At 36.7% G+C, this 24,819-nt stretch overlaps 1 protein-coding gene across 3 annotated transcripts in view; it reads right to left on the reverse strand.

The window, feature by feature from the left end:
• Positions 1-24,819, reverse strand: part of Wdr44 (WD repeat domain 44) — a 119,709-nt gene that overhangs the window by 29,857 nt on the left and 65,033 nt on the right. For all 3 annotated transcript variants that reach the window (XM_029473407.2, XM_021152997.3, XM_085838234.1), the window contains 7 exons: positions 24,238-24,312; positions 17,219-17,864; positions 16,045-16,175; positions 14,987-15,082; positions 12,693-12,829; positions 11,899-11,982; positions 4,249-4,355 (listed from right to left, as the gene is read on the reverse strand). In XM_029473407.2, the coding sequence (XP_029329267.2) occupies positions 4,249-4,355; positions 11,899-11,982; positions 12,693-12,829; positions 14,987-15,082; positions 16,045-16,175; positions 17,219-17,864; positions 24,238-24,312 (1,276 nt within the window). The remainder of the gene's footprint in view (positions 1-4,248; positions 4,356-11,898; positions 11,983-12,692; positions 12,830-14,986; positions 15,083-16,044; positions 16,176-17,218; positions 17,865-24,237; positions 24,313-24,819) is intronic.

Genomic DNA, 24,819 nt, shown 5'->3' on the forward strand with positions numbered 1-24,819 from the left:
GCTTGGGGTCTCTTTGCCTCTGCAATCAAGCTCTCCCAATAAACGTGTGCAGAAGGATCCTGTTGCAGCATAGTTCTTGCTGTCGAGCCCGGCGTGTGCAAGACATCATGGTGCCAAGCCTCAACTTCTTTGCATGATGCCTGTAGTCCAGGGCCATCAACTGCAACTGAGGCTGCACCTTCACCAATACTCTCTGTGGCCTCTCTCAGTGCCAAGCCTCAGCTGCTCTTCATGATCCCTTCATGTATCCAAAACCAGTACCACCTGGGTGACTCTTACACATTAACAAGTACAGCTACAACACAAAGTACAACCTTGACTATCTCTGGAACAAGGCTTATTTGTGCTCTCAAAAAATACTTCCCAGAAGATTTCACCTCAATTTCAACTCTGGTTTCTCCTTAATCACCCCTAGTTTCCTTTTTTTAAAAAAATTTAATTGGATACTTTTTAAATTTACATTTCAAATCTTATCCCATTTCCTGGTTCCTGCCCCCTGGAAAGCCCCCATCCCCGTGCCCTCTTCTTGCTTCTGTGGGGGTATTCCCTCACCCACCCACCCACTCCCACCTCTCCACCCTCGAATTCCCCTTCACTGGGGCATTAAGCTTTCATAGAACCAAGGGCCTCTCCTCCCATTGATACCCAACAACGCCATCCTCTGCTACATATGCAGCTCGAGCCATGGATCCCTCCATAAGTACTCTTTGGTTGGTGGTTTTGTCCCTGGGAGCTGTGCAGGGTCTGGTTGGTTGATATTGTTGTTCTTTCCATGGGGTTGCAAATCCCTTCAGCTTCTTCAGTCCTTTCTGTAATTCCTCCATTGGGGACTCCATGCTCACTCCAACGGTTGGCTGCAAGTATCCACCTCTTTATTTGTAAGGCTCTGGTAGGAACTCTCAGGAGGCAGCTATATTAGGCTCCTGTCAGCATGTACTTCTTGGCATCCACAATAGTGTTTGTATTTGGTGACTGTATATGGGATGAATTCCTAGGTAGGGCAGTCTCTGGATGCTCTTTCCTTCAGTATATACTCCACACTTTGTCTCCATATTTACTCCTATGAAGCATCCACAATTTGGTCTTCCTTCTTCTTGAGCTTCATGTGGTCTGTGAATTGTATCTTGGGTATTCTGAGCTTTTGGGCTAATATCCACTTATCAGTGGGTGCATATCATATGTGTTCTTTTGTGACTGGGTTACATCATGCTGCATGGTATTTTCTAGTTCTATCCATTTGCCTAAGAATTTCATGAAGTCATTGTTTTTAATAGCTGCATAGTACTCCACTGGGTAAATGTATCACATTTTCTGTATCCCTTCCTCTGTTGAGGGACATCTGGGTTATTTCCAGCTCCTGGCTATTATAAATAGGCTGCTATGAACATAGTGGAACATGTGCCCTTATTACCTGTTGGAGCATCTTCTGGGTATATGCCCAGGAGTCGTATAGCTGGATTCTCAGGTGACAGCAGATGCTGGAGAAGATGTGGAGAAAGAGGAACACTGGAAATCAGTCTGACATTTCCTCAGGTAGTCCTATATCCAATTTTCTGAGGAACCTTCAGAGTGATTTCCAGAGTGGTTGCACTAGCTTGCAATCCCACCAACAATGGAGGAGTGTTCCTCTTTCTCCACATCCTTGCCAGCATCTACTGTCACCTGAGGTTGTGACTGGTGTGACGTGGAATCTCAGGATCATTTTGGTTTGCATTTCCCTGATGACTAAGGATGATGAACATTTTTTAGGTGCTTCTAAGTCATATGGTATTCCTCAGTTGAGAATTCTTTGTTTAGCTCTGTATCCCATTTGTAATAGGGTTATTTGGTTCTCTGGATTCTAACTTCTTGAGTTCTTTGTATATATTGGATATTAGCCCTCCATCAGATGTAGGGCTGGTAAAGATCTTTTCGCAATCTGTTGGTTGCCCTTTTGTCCTATTGAGAGTGTCCTTTGCCTTACAGAAGCTTTGCAATTTTATTAGGTCCCATTTGTTGATTCTTGACCTTAGAGCATAAGCCATTGCTGGTTTGTTCAGGAAAATTTCCCCTGTGCCCATGTGTTTGAGGTTAAGATTCATTGTATTTGGTTTTATGTGGAGGTCCTAGATCCACTTGGACTTGAGCTTTGTACAAGGAGATAAAAATGGATCGATTTGCATTCTTCTACATGCTGACTGCCAGTTGTACCAGTACCATTTGTTAAAAATGCTGTCTTTTTTCCACTGGATGGTTTTAGCTCCTTTGTCAAAGATCAAGTGACCATAGGTATGTGCGTTCATTTCTGAGTCTTCAATTTTATTTCACTGATCTACCTGCTTGTCTCTATACCAATGCCATACAGTTTTTATCACTATTGCTCTGAAGTACAGCTTGAAGCCTGGGATGGTGATTCCCCCAGAAGTTCCTTTATTGTTCAGAATAGTTTTCGCTATCCTGCATTTTTTGTTAGCTCTAGCTAGCCAGCATCAATTGTCCCAGTAGTCTCCCCCTATTGACTATAAAGCTACAGTCACATGGCTGGAGCTGCTTGCTAGGGTTGGAACATGGCCCCCTGTTCTATTATATTATCACCAGCTTTCTGTTTTCCAACTCCTTCACTGCCTAAGCTTGGCTAGAACTTACTCTGTAGATTCACCTTGGACTTAGAGATTTGCATGGCTCTGTCTCCTGAGTGCTAGGATTGAAGGCCTGTACTACTTAAGCTTTTCTTTACTTTGAACTTGTTCAGTCCAGGGATGGCCTTGAACTCAGTGATCTGCCTGTCTCTGTCCTGGGATTAAAGGCTTGTACTACCATGCCTGGGCCTAAACATAATTGGTAGGATCTTGCTTGAAAGCTACCACTCGCTTAATCTGTTTATCTCCTGGAACACAGGATTCAACTCCATTGCACTTCCTGGTGCCCTTTTACAACTGACACATACATTTTGTACTTTTTCTTTTTAACCTTGCTATACTTCATTATGATGTTCATTATGAGAGTAAACCACAGCATACAGCCTAAAGTGGGTTTTGAGACCTCCTTTGCCAGTGTAATTAATTTTACTCTCTTTACCTTAGCCTCAGGCAGACTCTGTTGACAGGACAAGAAGCAACAAAATTCTTCACCAAAATGTCACAAGAATAGGCTCTTGGCCACATACTAAAATTCTTCTCTGAAACCTCTAGAGCCAGGCTTCTACAGTTCAAATCACCTTCAGCAAGAGTCTTCCATATTCCTACGAGGATAGCCCATTTAACCCCACTTAAAGCATTCCACTGCTTTCTAAATCTAAAGTCCCCAAATCCATGTTCTTCCAAACAAAAGTATGGTCAGGCCTATCCCAGCAATATCCCACACCTGGTACCAACTTCTTAGTTAGGTTTCCATTGTTGAGAAGAGACACCATGACCAAGGCAACTCTTATAAGTGACAACATTTAACTGGGGATGACCTACAGGTTCAGAGGTTCAGTCCATTATCATCATGGTAGGAAGCATGACAGCATCCAAGGAGATATGGTACTGGAGAGGGAGCTGGGAGTTCTACACCTTGTTCAGAAAGCAAACAGTACAAGACTGGCTTCTAGACAGCTAGAAGAGGGCCTCAAAGCCCACCCCCACAGTAACACACTTCCTCCAACAAGGCCATACCTCCTAACAGTACCACTCCCTATAGGCCAAGCATAACCAAACCACCATATATAGCAAGTATTTTTATCCAGTAAAACCACTGTCTAATCCAAGTTTTCCTAATTAAAAAACATTTTTAAAATTTTACTTATTTTTATGGGTATGAGTGTTTCACATGCATGAATGTCTACTTATTAAGTATGTGCTTGGTGCCCATGGAAACCAGAAGATGTCAGATCCCCTGAAACTGGAGTTAGACAAAGCTCTAGGCTTCCATGTAAATACTGGGAAATTTAACCTGTGTTTTCTGGAAGAGCAGCCAGTGCTCTTAATCACTAAGACATTTTTCTAGTCACTTAAAAATAGTTTTAAAAGCCAAAAGTCTAACAAAATTGATTTTCACTTAATCACTGTATAGTAAATTATTCAAGGTTGTTATAATGACAAAACTACCTAATTCATACTTAAAACATATACATTACCATCCTTTATATTCATAAAATTAAGTGACTCACCTATGGCTATAAAAGTTTATTATATTTATTGATATAGAGTGCTTCTTATAAATAACAAACTAAATTTAGAATACATACTTTAATGCAGTATTCAGTTGAAACATACTTATTTTACTAACCTTCATCTCTTACGCTTTTAACTTTATTTATAGCACGTTCACCATATTCCTCAGCAAGATGCTTTGCTCTCTTCACTGATTTTCCAAGGAATTTCTTTAGTTGAGTCCTGAAGAAAATATGCCAAATGTATATTGTCACAATTTGTGCCACGGGAACTATCCACAGACAAACTTAAGAGCTATCTTTTAAAACATTAAAAGTAGGTATTCAAGTTTTCATGTTCCTTATTTTATGGAGTGAACATATTCAAGTTAATATCCTTTAGAGAAAATATACATGAATATGATTCCTCCCAGTTAACAGTTATCATATATTCTAGACCCACACCTCGGCAGTGGTGGGGTGGAGATGGGCATGTTTAAGGAGATCTATTGGCGCTATTCCCAGATAATCTAATTTGAAGAGCTTGTGGAGAAGACACAAATATGCAATTAAATAATCATGAGAAGACTACTTTAGAGACTTGTTTCTAAGAATATATTTTACCAACAAAAAGGAAGGGTAAAAAAAGTCATTTATCTACAAGATAAAATACCTGGGAAGTCTAAGATGCTCTCTTGTGATTTGATTTTTCTTTCATTTGTGTATACAATGTAATAAAATTAGGCTGAGCTTTCCTAACAGACGCTCCCATACACAAAGTAATACAATTATCAAACACTTCTAAAACATGATCTAATTATTATCTTTTCAATTAAAACATAGATATGTGCATCAACAGCAAAATAAATAATAAATAAGTGTTGGTATAAAATATAATAAAACAAATCCCTCTTCTTTGAATTGCCAAGATTGTATTCACCTATGATCTTTTGCACATGTGTTTACTTCTGACTTGAACACTCCAGCACTGATTACTAATTTCTATTTTCCTTTTAGGTCTCAGATCAAATAATCTTCTCTCTCAAAAAAGGCTTCCTTTAACCAAACCATGTTATCTTGTTATATACTTCCATAGCACCTTATAGTTTTCTTTGACAGTAATCATAAATATAGATGCACTTTTGTGCATAATTACATATTTAGTATCTGCCCCATCATTTAACTGGAAGATCCATGAGTGTAATTGTCTTAACTATTGTATACACAGCAACTGATTCCTATGTATATGGTTCATAGAAAGACTGCAATATATTTTGGGTGCTACCATGAAGAGATGACATGATTTATTTTATTTACAGTAATAAAAGTATAAGTTAACAATTTACAGATACAATTTAATCCTTCTTTTGTAAGAATCAAATAGACTGTGGCTGTGGGTCTAGCTCAATGATAGTGTGCTTCCTTACTATGTGCTGGTCTCTAGTTTTGATTCACCAGCATTGTGTAAAAAAGTTATGAAGAATGTTGATGATTCAAAAATTATCAGAACACGGATGATTTCTGGCTGTGAAATTACTTGAAAATTTTATTTTCAGTTTTAAACATTTCTATTTCTATTTTCAATCATCATAAAACTGAGATAAAATATTTTTGTAGTGCCGGGGATTGAACACAGTGGCTTGCATACGCTAGGTGAGAGCTCTACCACTGAACTACATCTCACCCCTATAAAACCAGTTTCTAAGACCAAAATAAGGTAGCTACTTTACAGATAACTATAAGTTTACTACAATGACCTTTAGTTTTAATTGCCAATTTGATATACTCTAGAATCACTTGCGAAGGAAGGTTCTATAAGAAATGGTCTAGATTGGGTTAGCCTGTGAGATGTCTGTGAGCATGTCTATAAGCATGTCTTGATAATGGGAAGACTATGGGTGACATCATTCCCTGAGTAGAGGATATTGGGTCATTTAAAAGTAGAGAAATTATGCTGAGAACTAATGTGCAGATTATGAATTCATGGCTCTCTGCTATTTACTGTGGATGCATTATGACTAGCTGCTTCAAGTCCCTGCTGGCTTGCAGGAACTGCCTTGCCTGCAACTATAAGCTATGAGCCAAATATACCCTTTCTCTTTGAAGTTGCTCTTATCAGGGTTTTTTATCATGCCAACAGGAAATAAAACTAAAATGATTACTAGTTAAAAGCCAAGAAGACATTTAAATCACTTAAATTAAATCATTAAATTAAGGTAACTTTCTAAAATATAGACTTATGACTTTTTATATGGCACTTAATATTTAATATCTTTCCATTGATGAATACTGTCAGTTATCACTCATACTATTCTGAAAGCTTTTCAGACAGGATTCACTTAGGCTCAATTACTGGTAGCTTCCTTAGATTTCAAAATAACTTGTAAAGTCAGAACCAAAGTCCACTAGTTTACCCCATAATTCATTCCAAATACTTCTATCATGGTAAGAGAAAAAGCTGGAAAGAGCCCTTGTATATACAGAGTATTGTACTATGTATGGGTCCTCTCATCATTTTCTAATTACAATCTTGCAATCTGAATATTACCACAAAGTCTTACATGTTAACATATATGTCATGGTTTGCAGCTTCTCTGTCACTTGGGAAGCTCAGGTACTAGATAACCAGATTTTTAAAATGATACATAGATCAAGAATGAAAATAAATACATGTGGAATGTATTTCTCTTGGCAAAAGGAGCATAGTAATATGTACCTGTAATTGCAAAACCCAGGACAAAAAAGCAGGAGGCTGGGAATTCAAGGCCAGACTGAGCTATTATGCAGAGTCATATAGTGAGAACTTGCATAGAAAAACCAAAATAGCAAAAAAAAAAAAAAAAAAGAGCCTTAGGGCATAGACTATACAACAGATCACTTAGATGTTGACATTTCCTGAACAATTTTTAAATTTCTGGACCCTGACAGTTGTCATTGTTAAGACAGCTCAATTTTAAATATCCGCATTTTTGGCACAGCTTCTCTAAATAGTCTGACATCATTTAATATACCAAATAATAATAATAATAATGATAATAATAATAAGATTCAGGCTTAAGTGGATCATTTGCTTTGGATTTATATGGCAATATTGCCACTTTAGTGACTCATATATAATCAGGCACAATCTTCATGATCACAAATATACTAGGTATTTGTGCAGGGTAATAGAAGATCCATAGGATCATAAAGCTTTTATATTGCCTTGTTTAGTTGTTTAATTAAAATGTATCGGCTTTTGTCTCACAGGGCCATACCCCTTCTGGAGATCTATAGGTAGTTAATGGCTACTAGGAAAGAGTAACAGTCCTTCAGAGAAGAAGATAGCCACTGAGAAGTTGTCTAAGATCCTGTAAGTAACCCTTAATTAAACTCATTGGTTAATTAAAGAAAACAAAACAACCACCGCCCAAAAGGCATCAAAGTAGAAGGGAAACTAGTTAGAAAGAGAAAGTAGATCTTTCCATCTTCTGATGTCTTCCTCGATTTCTTTCTTCAGAGACTTAAAGTTCTTGTCATACAGATATTTCACTTGCTTGGTCAGAAACACATCAAGGTATTTTATACTATTTGTGCCTACTATCAAGGGTGTTGTTTCCCTAATTTCTTTCTTAGCCCTTTTATCCTTTGAGTAGAAGAAAGCTACTGATTTGTTTGAGTTAATTTTATATCCAAACACTTTGCTAAAGTTGTTTTTCATTGTAGGAGTTCTCTGGTGGAATTTTTACAGTTGCTTTTTTATACTATAATATCATCTGCAAGTTGTGGTATCTTGGCCTCTTTCTTTCCAATTTGTATCCCTTTGACCTTCTGTTGTTGTCTAATTGCTCTGGCTAGGACTTCAAGTATGATATTGAATAAATAAGGAGAAAGTGGGCAGCTTTGTCTAGTACCTGATTTAATGGGATTGCTTCAAATTCCTCTCCATTTAGTTTGATGTTGGCTATTGTTTTTCTGTATATTGATTTTATTATATTCAGGTATGGGCCTTGAATTCCTGATATTTCCAAGGCTTTTAACATGACGGCATGTTGTATTTTCAGGATTAACATAATAAAAATGGCCATCTTACCAAAAGCAATCTATAGATTCAATGCAATCCCCATCAAAATTCCAACTCAATTCTTCAGAGATAGAAAGAGCAATTCTCAAATTCATCTGGAATAACAAAAAACCCAGGATAGCAAAAACTATTCTCAAAAATAAAAGAACTGCTGGTGAAAATCACCATCCCAGACCTCAAGCTGTACTACAGAGCTATCGTGGTAAAAACAACATGGCATTGGTACAAAGAAAGATAGGTAGATCAATGGAATAGATCTGAAGACCCAGAAATAAACCCACACACCTATGGTCACCTGATCTTTGAGAAAGAAGCCAAAACTATCCAGTGGAAAAAAGACAGCATATTCAACAAATGGTGTTGGTTCAACTGATGGTCAGCATGTAGAAGAATGCAAATCGATCTATTCTTATCTCCTTGTACAAAGCTCAAGTCCAAGTGGATCAAGGACCTCCACATAAAACCAGATACACTGAATCTAATAGAAGAGAAGTAGGAAAGAGCCTCAAACACATGGGGACAAGGGAAATTTCCTGAACAGAACACCAGTGGTGCAGGCTCTATGATCAACTATTGACAAATGGGGTCTCATGAAATTGAAAAGATTCTGTAAGGCAAAGGGCACTGTCATTAGGACAAAACAGCAACCTACAGATTGGGAAAAGATATTTATCAAACCTAATCCGATAAATGCTAATTTCTAATATATTCAAGAACTCAAAAGTTAGACTCCATTGAACTAAATAATGCTATTAAAATGGGGTACAGAGCTAAACAAAGAACTCTCAACTTTGGAATCCTGAGTGACCAAGAAGCACCTAAAGAAATGTTCAACACCCTTAGTTATCAGGGAAAAGAAAATCAAAATGATCCTGAGATTCCATCTCACACCTGTCAGATGGCTACGATCAAAATTCAGGTGACAGCAGATGCTGGTGAGAATGTGGAGAAAGAAGAACTTTCCTCCACTGCTGGTGGGATTGCAAGGTGGTACAACCACTCTGTAAATCTATTTTATGGTTCCTCAGAAAACTGGACATAGTACTACTGAGGGTCCAGCTATACCACTCCTGGGCACATATCCAAAAGATGTTCTAACATATACAAAGGACACATGCTCCACTATGTTCACAGCAACTTTATTTGTAATAGGAAGAAGCTGGAAACAACCCAGATGTATCTCAATAGAAGAATGAATACAGAAATTGTAGTACATTTATACAATAGAGTACTACTCAGCTATTAAAAACAATGACTTCATGAAATTCACAGGCAAATGGAAAGAACTAGAAAATATCACCCTGAGTGACTTACAAAAGAACAGACTTGGTATGTACTACTGATAAGTGGATATTAGCCCAATATCTCAGAATACCCATGATAAAACTCACAGACCACATGAAGTTTAAGAAGAAGGAAGACCAAAGTGCAGATGTCTCAATATTACTTAGAAGGGGAAACAAAATAATCACAGGAGGTAGAAGCAGGGAGGGACCTGGGATGGAGGGAAAAGGAAGACAAAAGCAGAGGCAGTATCAGGTATGGGAAGATAAGATAGAGAAGAGAAGTACAGAGAGTCACTAAATTGAACAGAAATATGTAGCAGTAGGCGATGAAGGACTGGAGGTAGCCACTAGAAAGTTCCAGATGCTAGGGAAGCAAGAGGTTCCCAGGACCCAACAGGGATGACATTAGCTGAAATACCCAACAAAGGGGAGAGAGAACTTGTAGAGACCATCTGTTGCAGATAGCCATGGGGCTAATTATACTTGATGTTAATTCCTTTCTGCTGTGAGGGGCTTCGAACAAGGAATGAGCCAGCACTCAAGTGATTTCCTGTAAAACTTCTTCCCACCATATTGTATAAAATAAACGCTAGAACCAGTTATTTCGCAGAGAAAGAGAGGAAGGTGGAACTAAAGGTTATGGGAGAGAAAGAGAGAGAGAGGATGACATAGGACAAAGGAGGAGAAGAAGGAAAGTGGAGCAGAAGCACTTGGCCTGGAGAATCTGCAAGTTCTAAGGTCTCTTATATTCAGAAGATGGTAATGCAGTGATAGATCTGCCCAATCTAGGTGCACAGCATGTTTTCACATTAATTGAGTTGTGTTTTCATTGCCCAGGCTTATTTGGGTTGGAGATTTACTTCACCAAACATCTCCAGTAGATAGGCATGGCCCCCAGTTGAGGGATGGGGTCACCACCCATCTCAAAAATTTTAACCCAGAATTGTTCCTATCTAAAAGAAATGCAGAGACAAAAAAAATGGTGCAGAGACTAAAGAAAAGGCCATCCAGAGACTGTCCCACCTAGGGATCCATCCCACCTACAGATACCACATGAATAGAGATTTATGTCTGGTACTGAAAACCAAACAATTGTCTACAGCTAAGAGGTCATGGACGTTAAAGAAGGACCTACTGCCACTTTCCTAAACCAGTAGACTGTAGTCTACATGCATAATCTCATAATCATAGATAAGAACAACAATATCAGCCATCCAGACCCCCAGAGCTCCGAGGGACTAAACCACTAATCCAAGAGTACACACTGACCCATGGCTCCAGCAGCATATGTAGCAAAAGACTGCCTTATCTGGAATCAATGGGAGGGGAGGCCCTTGGTCCTGTGAAGGCTTGATGCTGTGGCATAAGGGAATGCTAGCGTGGTGAGTCAGGAATGGGGTGGGTAGATGCTGAAGCACCCTCATAGAGGCAAAAGGGAGAGGGGATTTGATGGGGATGTGATGGAGGGGAAACTGGGAAGGACATATCATTTGAAATGTTAATAGATAAAATAACCAATACAAAAGAGAAAATAAAAAGAAAGAAAGGAGATCAGCAGGAGAGGGGGAGACAAGAAAAGGAAATAGGGCTGGCTATGATCATCAAATACATCATATATATGTATGAAAATGTCAAAATGAACAATGAGTATAATATGTGTTGATAAAATGATTTGTTTTTAAAATTAGAAAATGACATTAAGATAGCATGCTGAAGAAAAAAATGAGTTATGTGGATATAGACTTGTTATGAACTGGAGTAGTTAGGAAGATTATTATAAACTTTCTGTATAAATAGAACTAGGATTTGGAAAGATGACGAGAAGGGGCAATGATATCTAAGTCAATGATGTTCTTTTACTCACAGTCTAGAACCTATGATGGAAACCAATACAAGGATAATAAAAAATATATTGATCCATTTCCAGATTCTTTAAAGGTAACTTATACAAATGTAAGACAGTTATGGTCAACCAATAAAGGGTAGGGAAGAGTAGTATGGAATGCACATTTATCACTGATTTAAAACCATCAGAAGAGAGACCACATATTTCAATTCAAGCAACTCTCTCAAGGTGAAAGAAATTATGAGAAAGAAGTTACTAGAATTAAGTGGTTGCAGATATATCTGAGCAATATTGCAAGGATTTGATCGTCTTATGAGTTTATGATAGATCAATGACTGGTCATGGTAATTAGTAGGGGAAACAGAACAATACTAGGATGGTGGTAATAATATTATCATACTAGAAGTTTCAGAATAAGTGTAACTAGGGGCTGTATAAGAGATAAATCTCTTTACAAGACCTGCTTTACAAAAATGAAAAAAGATGGCCAAGAACATTTTTGTATTACATTTTTTTTTGTTAAAAATATACCTGGAAATTTTATTAGCCTTCTAATAAACAAGTAGAAGAAAAGAGATGTAGTATAACTCACGTTTTCTGTTTTAACCTTCCACCATCAGTATCTGTTTGTTGTGACTGTAACTTTTCTTCATCATCTGACTGTGTGGCATCATTGCTACAAGAAGGAAGAGGAAGTGATTTGAAAAGAAACCATTTTTCTTCTCAAAAATGTCCTTTAATGCTTATTATTCAGGTACTAATCAGAATAAGACAATTTATCTTGATAAGTTTTATATAATTTCAAATTCATGAAGAACCAGAGAATTACTAAATACATTCCAAGTTTAAAGTTATGGAATTTTAAAGCAAGATGCAATGTGTAAAATTTAAGTTAATGTACTTTAATAGCTTATTTTATCCTACTATAACAAGGCTATGCATACTAATAATAAAGTAACTTGTAGATAGCTTTTTCTTAGTCCATCAGAATCAGCATATATTAAATTTAATAAAAGTACTTGCTTTTCTAGAACTTATTCCTTATACTGCATTACATAACAAAGATCAGGAAGTTTTAGAAGACTAAGAGGTACTCACACTTGGCTTTTTAATCTTAATTTATTGTTTTAATACTGTCCCCAGCATAAATCATTTTAAAAGACAAGAAACTAAAGAGTATGAGATTAAAGATTTAGAATAATCTCTTCAAATAACTATATATCTATAACAGAGATAAAAGGTAAAGAATATATAGCTAAACTAAATTTATTTTTTGATTAAAATAGAAAGTTTAGTTTAACTAAATAGGGACAGTTGTAGTTCACAAACCTAAATAATCACTACCTCACTGCAATACTGTAAATGTTAAATGACCTTAAGTCATACCTTACATATTCCTTTGTCCTTCTCATGATGTGCAGAGTGAGAGGATTAATACCTGTTGGCAACTTCTCTTCAGCAAGACTTAAAGGTATTTCTTCTCCAGTATCCAGGTTCTTAATCATGACACTGGCTAAAATTTCCTGGATGTAAAAAGAAAAAAAAATCAACCTTAATTTTCCTTTAAGATTATTTTGAATTGTGTGCATGCATGTATGTGCATATATGTGGGCACTGTGCAGAGGCAAGAGGTGTTGGCTATCCTGGACCTGGAGTGAGTCATCTGATCTGGATACTGGGACATGAACTTAGGACTTCTAGAAGAGCAGTAAGTGCTCTTAACTGTTGAGCCACCTCTCCAGCTTTTAATTATATGTTTTGAGTCTACAAACTCCTGAAAATTTTAAGTTAAGGATGTTCTGGATAGTCAACACTGGGTGCAATAATTTCCACTGAGATATAATTCTCCTAACACAAACTATAATCCCTTAAAATATGCAATTCGATGCTTTATAATATAGTCATGGTTCTTAATTTATCATTAAATTATAACATTTGATTACTCACAAAAGAAACCAGTTGTCAATCGCATTTAATTTTTTTTAGTCTAGTAATTACTATATCTATTTTTTTATTCCAATGATTTGTCTATTTAAGACATTTCACAAATTCAATCATATAATATATGTATAATATACACATGGATACATATATCTTTTTGTAGCTGGATTCTTTCAAATTTCATGTTATATTTAAGGCTTATCCAAATATCAATACTATATTCCTTTGAATTGCTGAAAACATACTGCTGAATGGGCATACTACATTTATTTAAGGATTCATCCATCCGTGATACATGTTTGGGCTGTATCTACTTTTGACAATTATGAACAATGTTGCTTTGACTATCTGTGCACATTTTTGTGTGGATATGTTTTTATTTAGCTTTAGTATATAAATAGAAACAGAACTGCTGGGTCATGGTAACACTGATTAGCATTTTGAGAAAACGCTAAACTGTTTTCCAAAGTATAATTTAAAAAATGTGTTATTTTATTTTAATGTATTTGAGAAAGGGCCTAGCTAGGTTGTCAGGATGAAATCAAACTAATGACCTGCTATGCTTAGCCTTCAAAGTACTGAAATTATTGTTTACCACCCTGGCTGGCTTCCTAAAAATTCCTACTCTGTTTTAAACCTTCATTCTGAATAAACTGGCCAATAAATGCATCCTAATTTGATTTTGTATGTGGTGTTTTGCCTGCATGTATGTCTGTGTACTACATTTGCATAATTCCTGTGAAGGCCAACACAGGCCATTAGATCCCCTGAAAGTAAAGTTACAGACAGTTGTAAGCTAACATTTGAGTTCTGACACTAAAATCTACGTCCTTTAGAAGCACAACTCTTAACTGCCGAGCCATCTTTCCAGCTATTCACTCGAAATTTTAAAGGTAAGAAACCATTGTCAGATAGTAGCTCAGTAAAGAAAATGACCTGGTAGTCAAAGCTGATGCGATGGCCCGAGTTCAGTCACATATAAGAGATCCAAGTATTAAAACTTGCCCTCTAAGGCAGAGGCAGGTGGATTTCTGAGTTCGAGGCCAGCCTGGTCTACAGAGTGAGTTCCAGGACAGCCAGGACTACAAAGAGAAACCCTGTCTCGAAAAAAGCAAAACAAAACAAACAAACAAAAAAAAACAAAAACAAAACAAAACAAAAAAACAGAAAGTTACCAGGCTGGCCTTGAACTTACTCTACAAGTCAGATAGGTCTGGACCATGTAATCTTCATACCTCATCTTCCTATGTGCTGCCATCACAGTCCTGCTTTGTTATCAGCCCATCTTGAATTTTACTTTAATATATGTATTCCACTGATCATCTTTGTGAAATGGCAAGTATCCATCAGAGATTCAAACTTCAATATAAAAATAAAATCTCAAACCTAAGATAATTTAATTTTTAATGATTTTGCCCTAAGAGTAATTTATTATATATGACAATAACTAAACAAGTTCAATGTTCCTGGTACTGAAATAATGTTCAAAAAATGGAAATGCTGATTTTCTGGACTTAGTCATTATACACTGTACTGACATATCAAACCCATAAATATGTACAAATGTGAAATGTCAATTAAAATAGAGTAAATTATTACAGTAACATGAAACATCAGTGTGTTAACAATTTTTAAGTGTAGTTTAGGAGCATTATGTACACTTAAAGTTCTATGTAACCAACACCATGATCAATCTCTAGTCATTTTCTCCTTATGATTTTTACATTTTATGTTTTTACCTCATCAGTAAGCTCTCTCCCAGAGTTGGATCTAGGTCTCTGAGGGCCCATCACTTCACCTGCTACTGTCTGCACATCAGGTGCTTTTCCGTTTTCCTAAAATTATAATTGTATAAACAGACAGACTGAAACAATTTCTATACATTTTAATTATTCACTACTATGAGCACTTCTATAAAATTCCACAAATCAGATAAAAGAGCCTACTGAAAATTTAAAGGACAGATTTTAGTTCTTTATTATCCTCTGCATGCTGAAAGACATTAGACACCAAAACTACTGCTGTTCCTGAAATCATGCCTTAGTAGTATTACAAACAAATAAATGTTTTATTTGAACCTATCCAAAACAACAGTTCTCTATTAAGATTATAATTAATTCAGGCCATATGTGGATATTGCTAAAGAAGGGTTAGGACAAGTTCTGTTTATAAAAAAAATCTAGACAACAAATATGTTAAAAATTTTACATACAGTTGTCATTGCATGTTCTTCTACATTAAAAAAAAATATTTTAAAAAGGCAAACACAAAATTCTACAAAAACCAAGTTATTTATAACCTCTATTGTATTGCTATAAGATGATAATGTCACATTTCCAGGTTTGTTAACCCCCCTCACTTCAGCTACTCTATAAATTATCCAGAGTTCCAAAATTTGGCTGTGGTAAAATGCTATGCAGTATTTTTGTATAGCCAACAGCCTAGTACATGATGTTTTTATGTGTAGTAAAGGAAACTTATGGCATTAAACACAGCAGCAACTATTTTTATAAATACACACTTGGCATATAGTAGCACATTTTATTCTTGCAGAAAACCTTCAAGGTAGGCCATTTCCATCTGTTTTATCAGTGAGGCCTCTAAAAATCAGATGCTAAATAGCTAGCTAACCTCACTAAACTATTTAGTAGCCAAGCTAGACATGGAAGTAAAGTGGTCAGGTATTGGGAACAAAGAAATATTTTCCCTAGAGAAGAAAGATAGTTTCAATAATTATATCAGACAGTTATACAGAGTTTGAATTTTCCTATATCAAATATAACAGTAATTCACCAACCTGGGCAGTTACTATTTTATCTCCACTGGTAGCACTTGCTAAATCGAGAGAAGGCTGGGAATCTCTAACTGTATTCTCTGAAGCCATATTTGTAGTTAGCAGAGAATCAGATGTAATATTGTCTTTGGGTACTGAAATGATAATAAAACTAATAATAGTAATAACAAAAATGACAATGATATTTATAACAGAACAATAATATCAACAATTATATATATGTACACATGCGTATACACACACACACACATACACACACACACTCACTCACACATACCAAGTGCTTTTAACCTTTATTTAATTCTTGTAACAAGACTGTAAGAACAGTGTCTTTTTATTTTTAGAATAGAGTAGAGTGTATTCAGGGCATGGAGAAGGGAGGAGAAAGAGGGAGAGAGATGGGAGGAGAGGGAGAGAGATGGGAGGAGAGAGAGGGGGAGAGATGGGAGGAGAGAGAGGGAGAGAGATGGGAAGAGAAAGAGGGAGAGAGATGGGAAGAGAGAGAGAGGGAGAGAGAGATGAGAGGAGAGGGAGAAGGAGAGGGAGAGAGACTGGAGGAGAGGGAGAGGGAGAGGGAAGAGGGTCAGCCATGAGCATGTAGAGAGAGAGGGGGGAGGGGAAGTGGGGAGATCGGGAGCAGGAGCAAGAACAAGAGAATAAGAGCAAAAGAGTGGCTTTTATTACTTGTTTTCCTTATTGAAAAGCCATGGTTCAAGACTACAGTTCATACATTCAAAGATCTAGGATTTAAATGTATAAGTTTTTTAATTGCATTTTCTTTCCACCATTGCCATATAAATTCTTAGAATATAAAAGATATCAAAGTCTAGGGTTTGCCAAGATATTCAGTAACATTACTATAACTTATTACCTTTCACCTTTTGTCAACTTATTCAAGAAATAATTTATATAACCTAGCTATCTGTGTTTTTTCTTTAGCACAAACTGAAACAAAAGCAGAAAAGTTAGTTGAGAATCATGGCAAATGCCTATGCTTGGGAGGTATAGGCAGAAGGATCTCTGTAAGTTCAAGGGTAGCCTGGTCAACATAGTAAATTCCATGCTAGCCTGGATGACATTAAAAGATCCACTCTTACTTCTCCCCAACCAAAAGCAGAAACATTAAAGTTTCAAGTCTCATCTTTCCCAACCAAAGTATTTCTCTATTAATACTTGCCATCCAGATCAGGTGTTTTAAGAGCCTCAAACTCCAGTTCGCTTTTCTTTTTTCTTGGTGGTGGTGCAGGTCGAGATGGAGGTGGGGGTCTAGGAGGTGGGAAATTAGTTGGTGGGGGTGGACGCGCAGGAACAGGCTTCTTTGTACTGGCTACTATATCAGGTTCTGGAGTAAGGTGCCTTGGGGGTTTGGCAGGAGCCACTTCTTCCACAGCAGCAAAATCTGTATTAGATAAAGCGTCCAAGGATGCAGGATCTAGAACATCACCTTCTTTGACTTCCACTGCTTCCTTGTTCAATGTTTCAGCTTCTAGTCCAGAAACATCAAGCTGCTCACCTGAACTTACTTCAGTTAAATTATCAGTTTCATCTACTGTCTTCTCACTTTTCTCACAGGTCTCATCAGAAGGAAAACATTTTTGTGTTTCTAGTTCAGTTTCTTCAGCTACATTCTGACTTTCTGCCTTTTCGGCATCTTGTTGTAGTTCATGCTCTATGGCTAATAGTCCAGGTATGTTACTAAAGTCTGTCCCAGCCACAGAAGGACCTGCAGTAGCCTCATCAGAAAGTCCTTTTCCTTTGGAGTCCAAAGAGTCATCTTCCAATTGTAGTACTTTCTGACTTTCCTCAATAATACTTTCAATTATCTAATGAAAGGTTAAAAAGCAGTTTTAAAAATAATGAAGCTATTTACAATAACAAAATAATAGATAATTCAGCACGTGTCAGGCAATGTCTATAACATTTCACTGAATTTAATCTTTACAATAACCTATATGAGGTTTCACTTCTAATTTTATCATTTGACATATGAAGGAACTAAAGTATACATGGACCATGTGATTTGCCCTAAGTTTTAGAGTGAGACAGTAATAAAAGGAGCATAAATCCTGAAAGTTTGCTTTTAGAATCTATACTCTTAAACACTATAATAGAGAATCTATGTTAATATAGTCACAAAAATTCAGTCAACCTTGTAAGGTGCAGTCATATATCTTTTCATCAAGACTCCAAATGTCAAGAGTTCATTTACATAGCACTGCCACACTAGCTGCAACAACTCCCTGATATCTCTAGTTAACAAAATCCACCTAGGATAAGAATTCAGTTTGTTTCAGTCTGAATTCAAGAGTATAGGAGGCAAGCCTCTTGAACAATTATAAGTAAGGTTTCATTCCTGACTGAGGACAAACCTATGAAAAGAGCTCAAATGTTAGCCCACATTGCTCCTACTCCATTTCTCATGTCTAAGAGAAAAAATACACACAGGTGATCTATATCCTTAAGTAATATTTAGAAGAAAATATATCTTCTACCCAGTCTTTTAAACAATTTATTAATTTTATTTTATGTACATTGGTGTTTTCCCTGCATATATGTCTGTGTGAGAGTGTTGGATCCCCTGGAACAATAGTTACTGACTATTGTGAGCTGCCATGTGAGTGTTGGCAATTGAACCCAGCATGCCTCTGGGACATCTCTCCAGCGTGCCTCTTCTACCCAGTGTTGTCCTTACTAATGCATTAAATCCCCTGATCTATTCATCCTTCTAATGTGCCAACCATGGATAATTTCTACTTTTTCAATTCCCCAGGTCCACTAAGTTAACAGAGTAGTCCCAGACCTATCCTGATAGAACTGATAATTACTGTTGTTCAGTAAGATTCACCTTGATATCCCAGAATATTATAAGTAATAGTTTTTCTCTGTCTTAAAAGTTTTAGCAGTAGAAATTACCTCATTTTTACCACATATAATATTAACTAAGGCTCAAAATGTTTATCAGATTAGGTGTTTAATCAACATGGATGATTTTAGGGATAACAAAAGTCATAAGGAATAAACAACAAGTGTGAAAATGAATAAAATGGGTCAGTGTAGAAGAGGGGGTGGAGAGCCGGGCATGGTGGCGCACACCTTTATTCCCAGCACTTTGGAGGCAGAGGCAGGCGGATTTCTGAGTTCAAGACCAGCCTGGTCTACAGAGTGAGTTCCAGGACAGCCAGGGCTACACAGAGAAACCCTGTCTCGAAGAAAAAAAAAAAGAGTGAGTGGAGAAAAATCTAATAGCCAGAAGCAGTAAATGACTACAAGGAAGCTAACTTCAGGATATAGCAGGGCAACTGAAGTATGAACTCACAGTGCTTGTGACACCATGCATAAGACCTGTGCAAACTCAAGTCAGACCAGTTCCTAGCATGAAGAGAGGCTGTGGGTACAAAGCTCCACCCACCCCCACACAGAAGCTACTGGCAACTGATGGCTATGTGGAGAGGGAGGATCAGTTTTCTCTAAGAGTGTGGCCCCAGGTAAGCTGATCATGTTCCAATGGAAAACCACACATCCAAAAATATATGAGCAACAAAAATAGGATTTAATAGTTTTGTTTAAAATAGAAGACAAAGTTTAAGAGGAAAAGGGGGATACATTTGGGAGGAGTTAGGGAGGAATAAATACTTTGAAAGCATATGCAAGTCTCAAAGAACTAATAATTTTTTAAAGACTGGCTAAAATGTAGATATAAACTAAGCTGGGTACAATATAATTTTTAAAAAGCCTGGTAGCTACCTAGTATTTACTAGACCCTGGGTTTGATCGTTAGTACCAGGAGAAAAGGGAGGCAGGTTTGGATGTAAATGGAAAAAAAAATTTAAAAATGTGGTACAAAGCTCCACCCACCCCCGAGAGAAAGATAACATAATAAAGTTTGAATGTTATAAAAAAAAAAAAGGAAAGAAAAGAAAGCCTACAGTGTGTCACATCCAATATATATAACAGAGGTCTCATTAGATAGCTGGATTATCTCTTTTACAGATGAAGAATTCTGAGGTCAAATCATTAGGAAATTAGCCCAAATGCCCCATAATTAGTAAAATGAAAGACAAAACTTGAAATTCCACAAAATATGTTGGATAGCGAAAAAAGAATACTTAATTCTTAGCAAAGGATGATATGAAATAGAAGTAGTAAGATTTAAAACAAGTTTGCAAATAAGAGAATGATAATGGAAAAGGAGGGTTTTCAGGCTTCTTAGTGTCCTATGTCTATGTACAGAATAAAACAAGGGGATGCTATTGGCCACAATAAGAGCAAGGTTATTATAAAGGTTTGACGTGATCACTGTGTGTAAGAGAAAGGTCAGTACTGTGAGAGTAAGGGGTCAAAAGGAAGTTGAAAATCATGTCTTTCCTAATCTGTTCTAGTCTCACTCTTCTCTGATTTTACTATTCACTATAGCATGAATAATATGATACACAGATTAAACAGGCTGGCTCTGCATAGTCACTTTACTCACACAAGACCATCACTTCCATCAGACACATTTTTATCCTGTTGATGATAGACTCCTACCATATCTATTTATGGTGCCAAACACTGTCATGTTCTATGGATTTGGAAGCAAGGAAAGGGGTAAAAGAGAAAACAGAACTAAAAGCAACAAAGATAATGATACCAGTGTAGTTTAAACATCAAAAGCTCACTGCTTTCTAGGTGGTTATATATACTTTAGTATGACACAGGCATTCTCAATACATACACATAATTACTCTTCAAATGTTCTGCACATTCCCCATCTCAGAGCCATTGGTAACGACCTTCCTCTTTTATCTCTGTGCACTAAAATCTTATCTATTTATCAAAAATCAGCTTACATGCTATGTTTCCCATGAATTTACCTCTGTGCCGGCCATCAAATAGAAGATAGTTTCCTTTGAGGTACTTAAGATACTTTGTAATTTAGTTCAGCATTTATTACATTTATTTTCATCCAATTTCTATATTTTCTTTTTGGCATGTAGTTGTATAAGGGCTGGTCTCAAATTCCTGATATAGCTGTAGAGGACCCTGAATTTTTCTGATTCTCTTGCCTCCACAACCCAAATGCTGGGGTTACAAGCTTGTTTCCACCATGTCTGGTTATAGTTATTCAAATTCCTCTACTAAAATGTAAGGTACTTACAGGCAGAGTAGTTAGTGTTATACTCCTATAGTCTTTATTATTAACTATTAGTGAATGCTTAATTCATCTGAAAAAGGCTAGAACTTTAAAAGAGTATTAAGTCTCACTTTATGTCCCAGAGACTTTTCTCACTGCTTTTCCAGTTTCTATTTAAACTCTATTTCAAATCACCTTTTAGGTATTAACTATAGACAGGATAAATTATAAGCAGGAAACTGCTTTTTTTTTAGGGAGAAATTAAAAATTGGAGTGGTGATAAACATTATTCCTAGCACTTGAGTAACTGAAACAGCAGGATGAGGGAAAACGTGGCAAAAGTTAAACAAGTTTCAACAATAAAGATGGCTAAATGCAATTTAAAATGTTTGGCAGAAGAATATTAATGATTATATAAATATGAAGGACATATAGACATGGTAACAATAAAATTTCTTCTGGGTAGTGATGGTGCACACATTTAGGCAGATTTCTGTGAGTTTGAGGCCAGCCTGGTCTACAGAGCGAGTTCTACGACAGCCAAAGCTACACAGAGAAATCCTGTCTCAAAAACACCAAAACAGAACAAAAGCCAAAGCAAAAAGAAAGAGAAAAAGAAAACAAACAAAAACCACACCAGAATAAAATGTAGAATATAAAATTCTATCTACAATGTTACTGGGAAGAAAATAAATGTATACAAATGGTTGAGAATCAAGATTGAATCATTAAGAAAGAAAGAAAGAAAGAAAGAAAGAAAGAAAGAAAAAGAAAAAAGAAAAACCAAAGAAACTGTTCTACTGTAGAATTGTGAGGTTTTGTTTCTATTTTTAAAAACAGTTCCATTTCTGTTCTATATGTTAATACATAAGAATAGCTCTTCTCCCTCAAGAATCTTTTCTCTTCTATAGAAAAAAGTATGATCCGGGTTATAATTCACTGTACTGTTTTTGCACATTTTATAAGGGTAGACCAGCAGTTCTCCATTGACAGCAATTTTGCCCCCCAATCCATACCATATATGTAGTGATATTTGGAGACATTTTCGGCAGTCATGACTAAAGGATGATGAGAACACTATTGGTGTCAAGGTAGGCAGCAGAATTCTAAAATGTATATGATAGTGGCTACTTCCCTTCACAACAATGAATGTGAAGAGTGCTATGGATGGAGAAACTGCAAAATGGAGAATAAGCTGTTTTGCTGGACTCTAGAAACTTAACTGGCTAGAATAATGCCCGTGGACCAGAACAACACTCAAAACTTAGATAAGAAAATTAATACAAATATCTTTTCCTTTAGATGTTACACTGCTACTACAAACTACTACAAATAGCCCATTTTACAATGCTTTTGTTTTTCTTTCCTTCATTGTAAAATAATATTTATTTATTTGCAAACCAAACGCTGTCCCCGCTTCCTGCCCCCCACCCCTCACAGAGTCCTCTGAGAAATGACTAAGACAGATGCAGATACTTATAGCCAACCATTGGACTAGACAGGGACCTCTATGGAAGGGTTAGGGGAAAAGGACTGAAGGAGCTGAAAGGGACAGCAACCCCACAGGAAGACCAACAGTATCAACAAACCCAGACCCCAGCAAGCTCCCAAAGACTAAGACACCAACCAAGAGCATACATGGGATAGTCTGTGGACCCTGCAACACATATAGCAGGAGACTGCCTTTTCTGTCCTCTGTGGGAGAGGATATGCCTAATCCTGTAGAGACTTGATGCCCCAGGGAAGTGGGGTGGAGGGGGAAGGACCCTCTCAGAGGTGAAGGGAAGGGAGAAAGTATGAAGAAGTCTGGAAATGGGGACTGGCAGGGGGACAACATTTGGGATGTAAATAAATAAAATAATTAATTTTAAATAGGAATATTAAAAAATAATAAAATAAAACATAATTATTTACTTATTTATTTGCATTCCAAACGATGAGCCTCTCCCAGTCCCCTCTTCACAGTCCCTCTTTCCCTTCTCCTTCACTTCTCAGAGGGTGACCCGCCCTGAGTATCCCCCCAATGCTTTTTTAAAAGTTGTGTGTATGTGTGCACTACATGCAGAAATCAGCTAATGATACCCTGTACCTTCCTCCATCACTCTACCTTATTCATTTAAGACAGGGTTTGTTGCTGAGCCTGAAGTTTGCCTCCTTGCTTATAGGCCAGAAAACTCTATTGACCTCAACCTGTGTCCATCCTTGCACTCCTAAACATAAGCATGTACAGCCATGACTAACATTTTTTATATAGGTTCTGGGTATTTGAACTCAGGTCCTCATGCTTAAACAGTTAAGTGTTATTGCCCACTGAGACATCTCCCAAACTCCCAAATCTATATATCTCTTTTGTGAACTAACTTCTAGAGATTCACAGGACTGATTATTTAAAAGATATTATAGACACTATCAGCATAAGGTGTTCCTGGTACCTCTGACTCCTAAAGATATCATAATTTGCTACAATGAGCCTTTCAATATCTGTATTTTGTTGTTATTTTTAGATGTGCCTAACTATGCCTATCTGTCCTGGAGCTTGACATGTAGATCAGGCTGACCTCAAACTAATAGAGATCAGGCTACCTCTAACTCCCAAGTGCTGGGATTAAAAGTATGCAGCACCACATCTCATCAGCTTCGGTAAATTTTACTAGTAAACTCAAGATTAGGAAAGCCTAAATCAGTAACTATAACCATATTTTGCTGTTGGTGTTACTGTTTTGATTTTTTGAGACAGAATCTCCCTTTGTAGGCCTGGCTGATCTGGAACTTACTAGGAAGGTTACAGAAATTCTCCCACTTGCTAAGATTAAAGGCTTGTGCCATAGTATTTAGCAGCCATATTAAACAAACAAACAAACAAACAACTGTTTCAAGGATGAATTACCAAGTACAGATGATGATATGACTTCTATAAAGGCCAATGTCACTTGTACCATAAAGCTGACAAATACAAAAACATTTCCTAAAACAATTAGTATATGTAGAATAGTATGCTCAGACAATACAGAAACCATCCTATTTTAAATGTATCATATAAATTTGATGTCCTCTACAAACTAAAGTTGACATATCTTTCAAACCTTTTTAGATACATCTTGTCTCAATTCTTGTACAGGGGACTCATTTCCAGCTTGGTTTGCTGTATTCTCTGTTTCCTGTTGAAAGGAAGAGAAAACCAAATGATGACATTCTTTATTTAAAAGTTTGCTCAAAAGGGGTTAAGGGGGGGGGGATATAGCATTAATAAAGCAAAGATAACGTGAGAATGTGCCTCAAAACCTAAAATAATAAAGTAATAATACTCATCACAGCAAATAAATATAAAAGGTACACACAGATGGTATGGAACTGTGATTTGCATTAAATAAATAATAATCAGCAAATTTATAACTTTTCACATTTAATATGTTAAAAATTGAACCTAACATTTAGCAAAGAAGGTTTATTTTTATTTAATATGTTAGTGTTCTGCCCACATGGGTGAGTGTGCAGGCATATGTATATTCCTAGAATATAAGCTGATCAGTCTGTATAATGTTTCTACTGTGTATATATTTTCATGGCTGACTACTTGGTATTGGAAAACCAACTGGTACTCTTCTCTAGGGAAGAATATTTGTCCCATTTTCAGCATTTCTTAGTTTACTACAGTTCTTTTTTTG

This window comes from Mus caroli, unplaced genomic scaffold (genome assembly GCF_978045245.1).
Source record: "Mus caroli unplaced genomic scaffold, Mus_caroli_1 scaffold_5, whole genome shotgun sequence".
Lineage (NCBI taxonomy): Eukaryota > Metazoa > Chordata > Mammalia > Rodentia > Muridae > Mus > Mus caroli.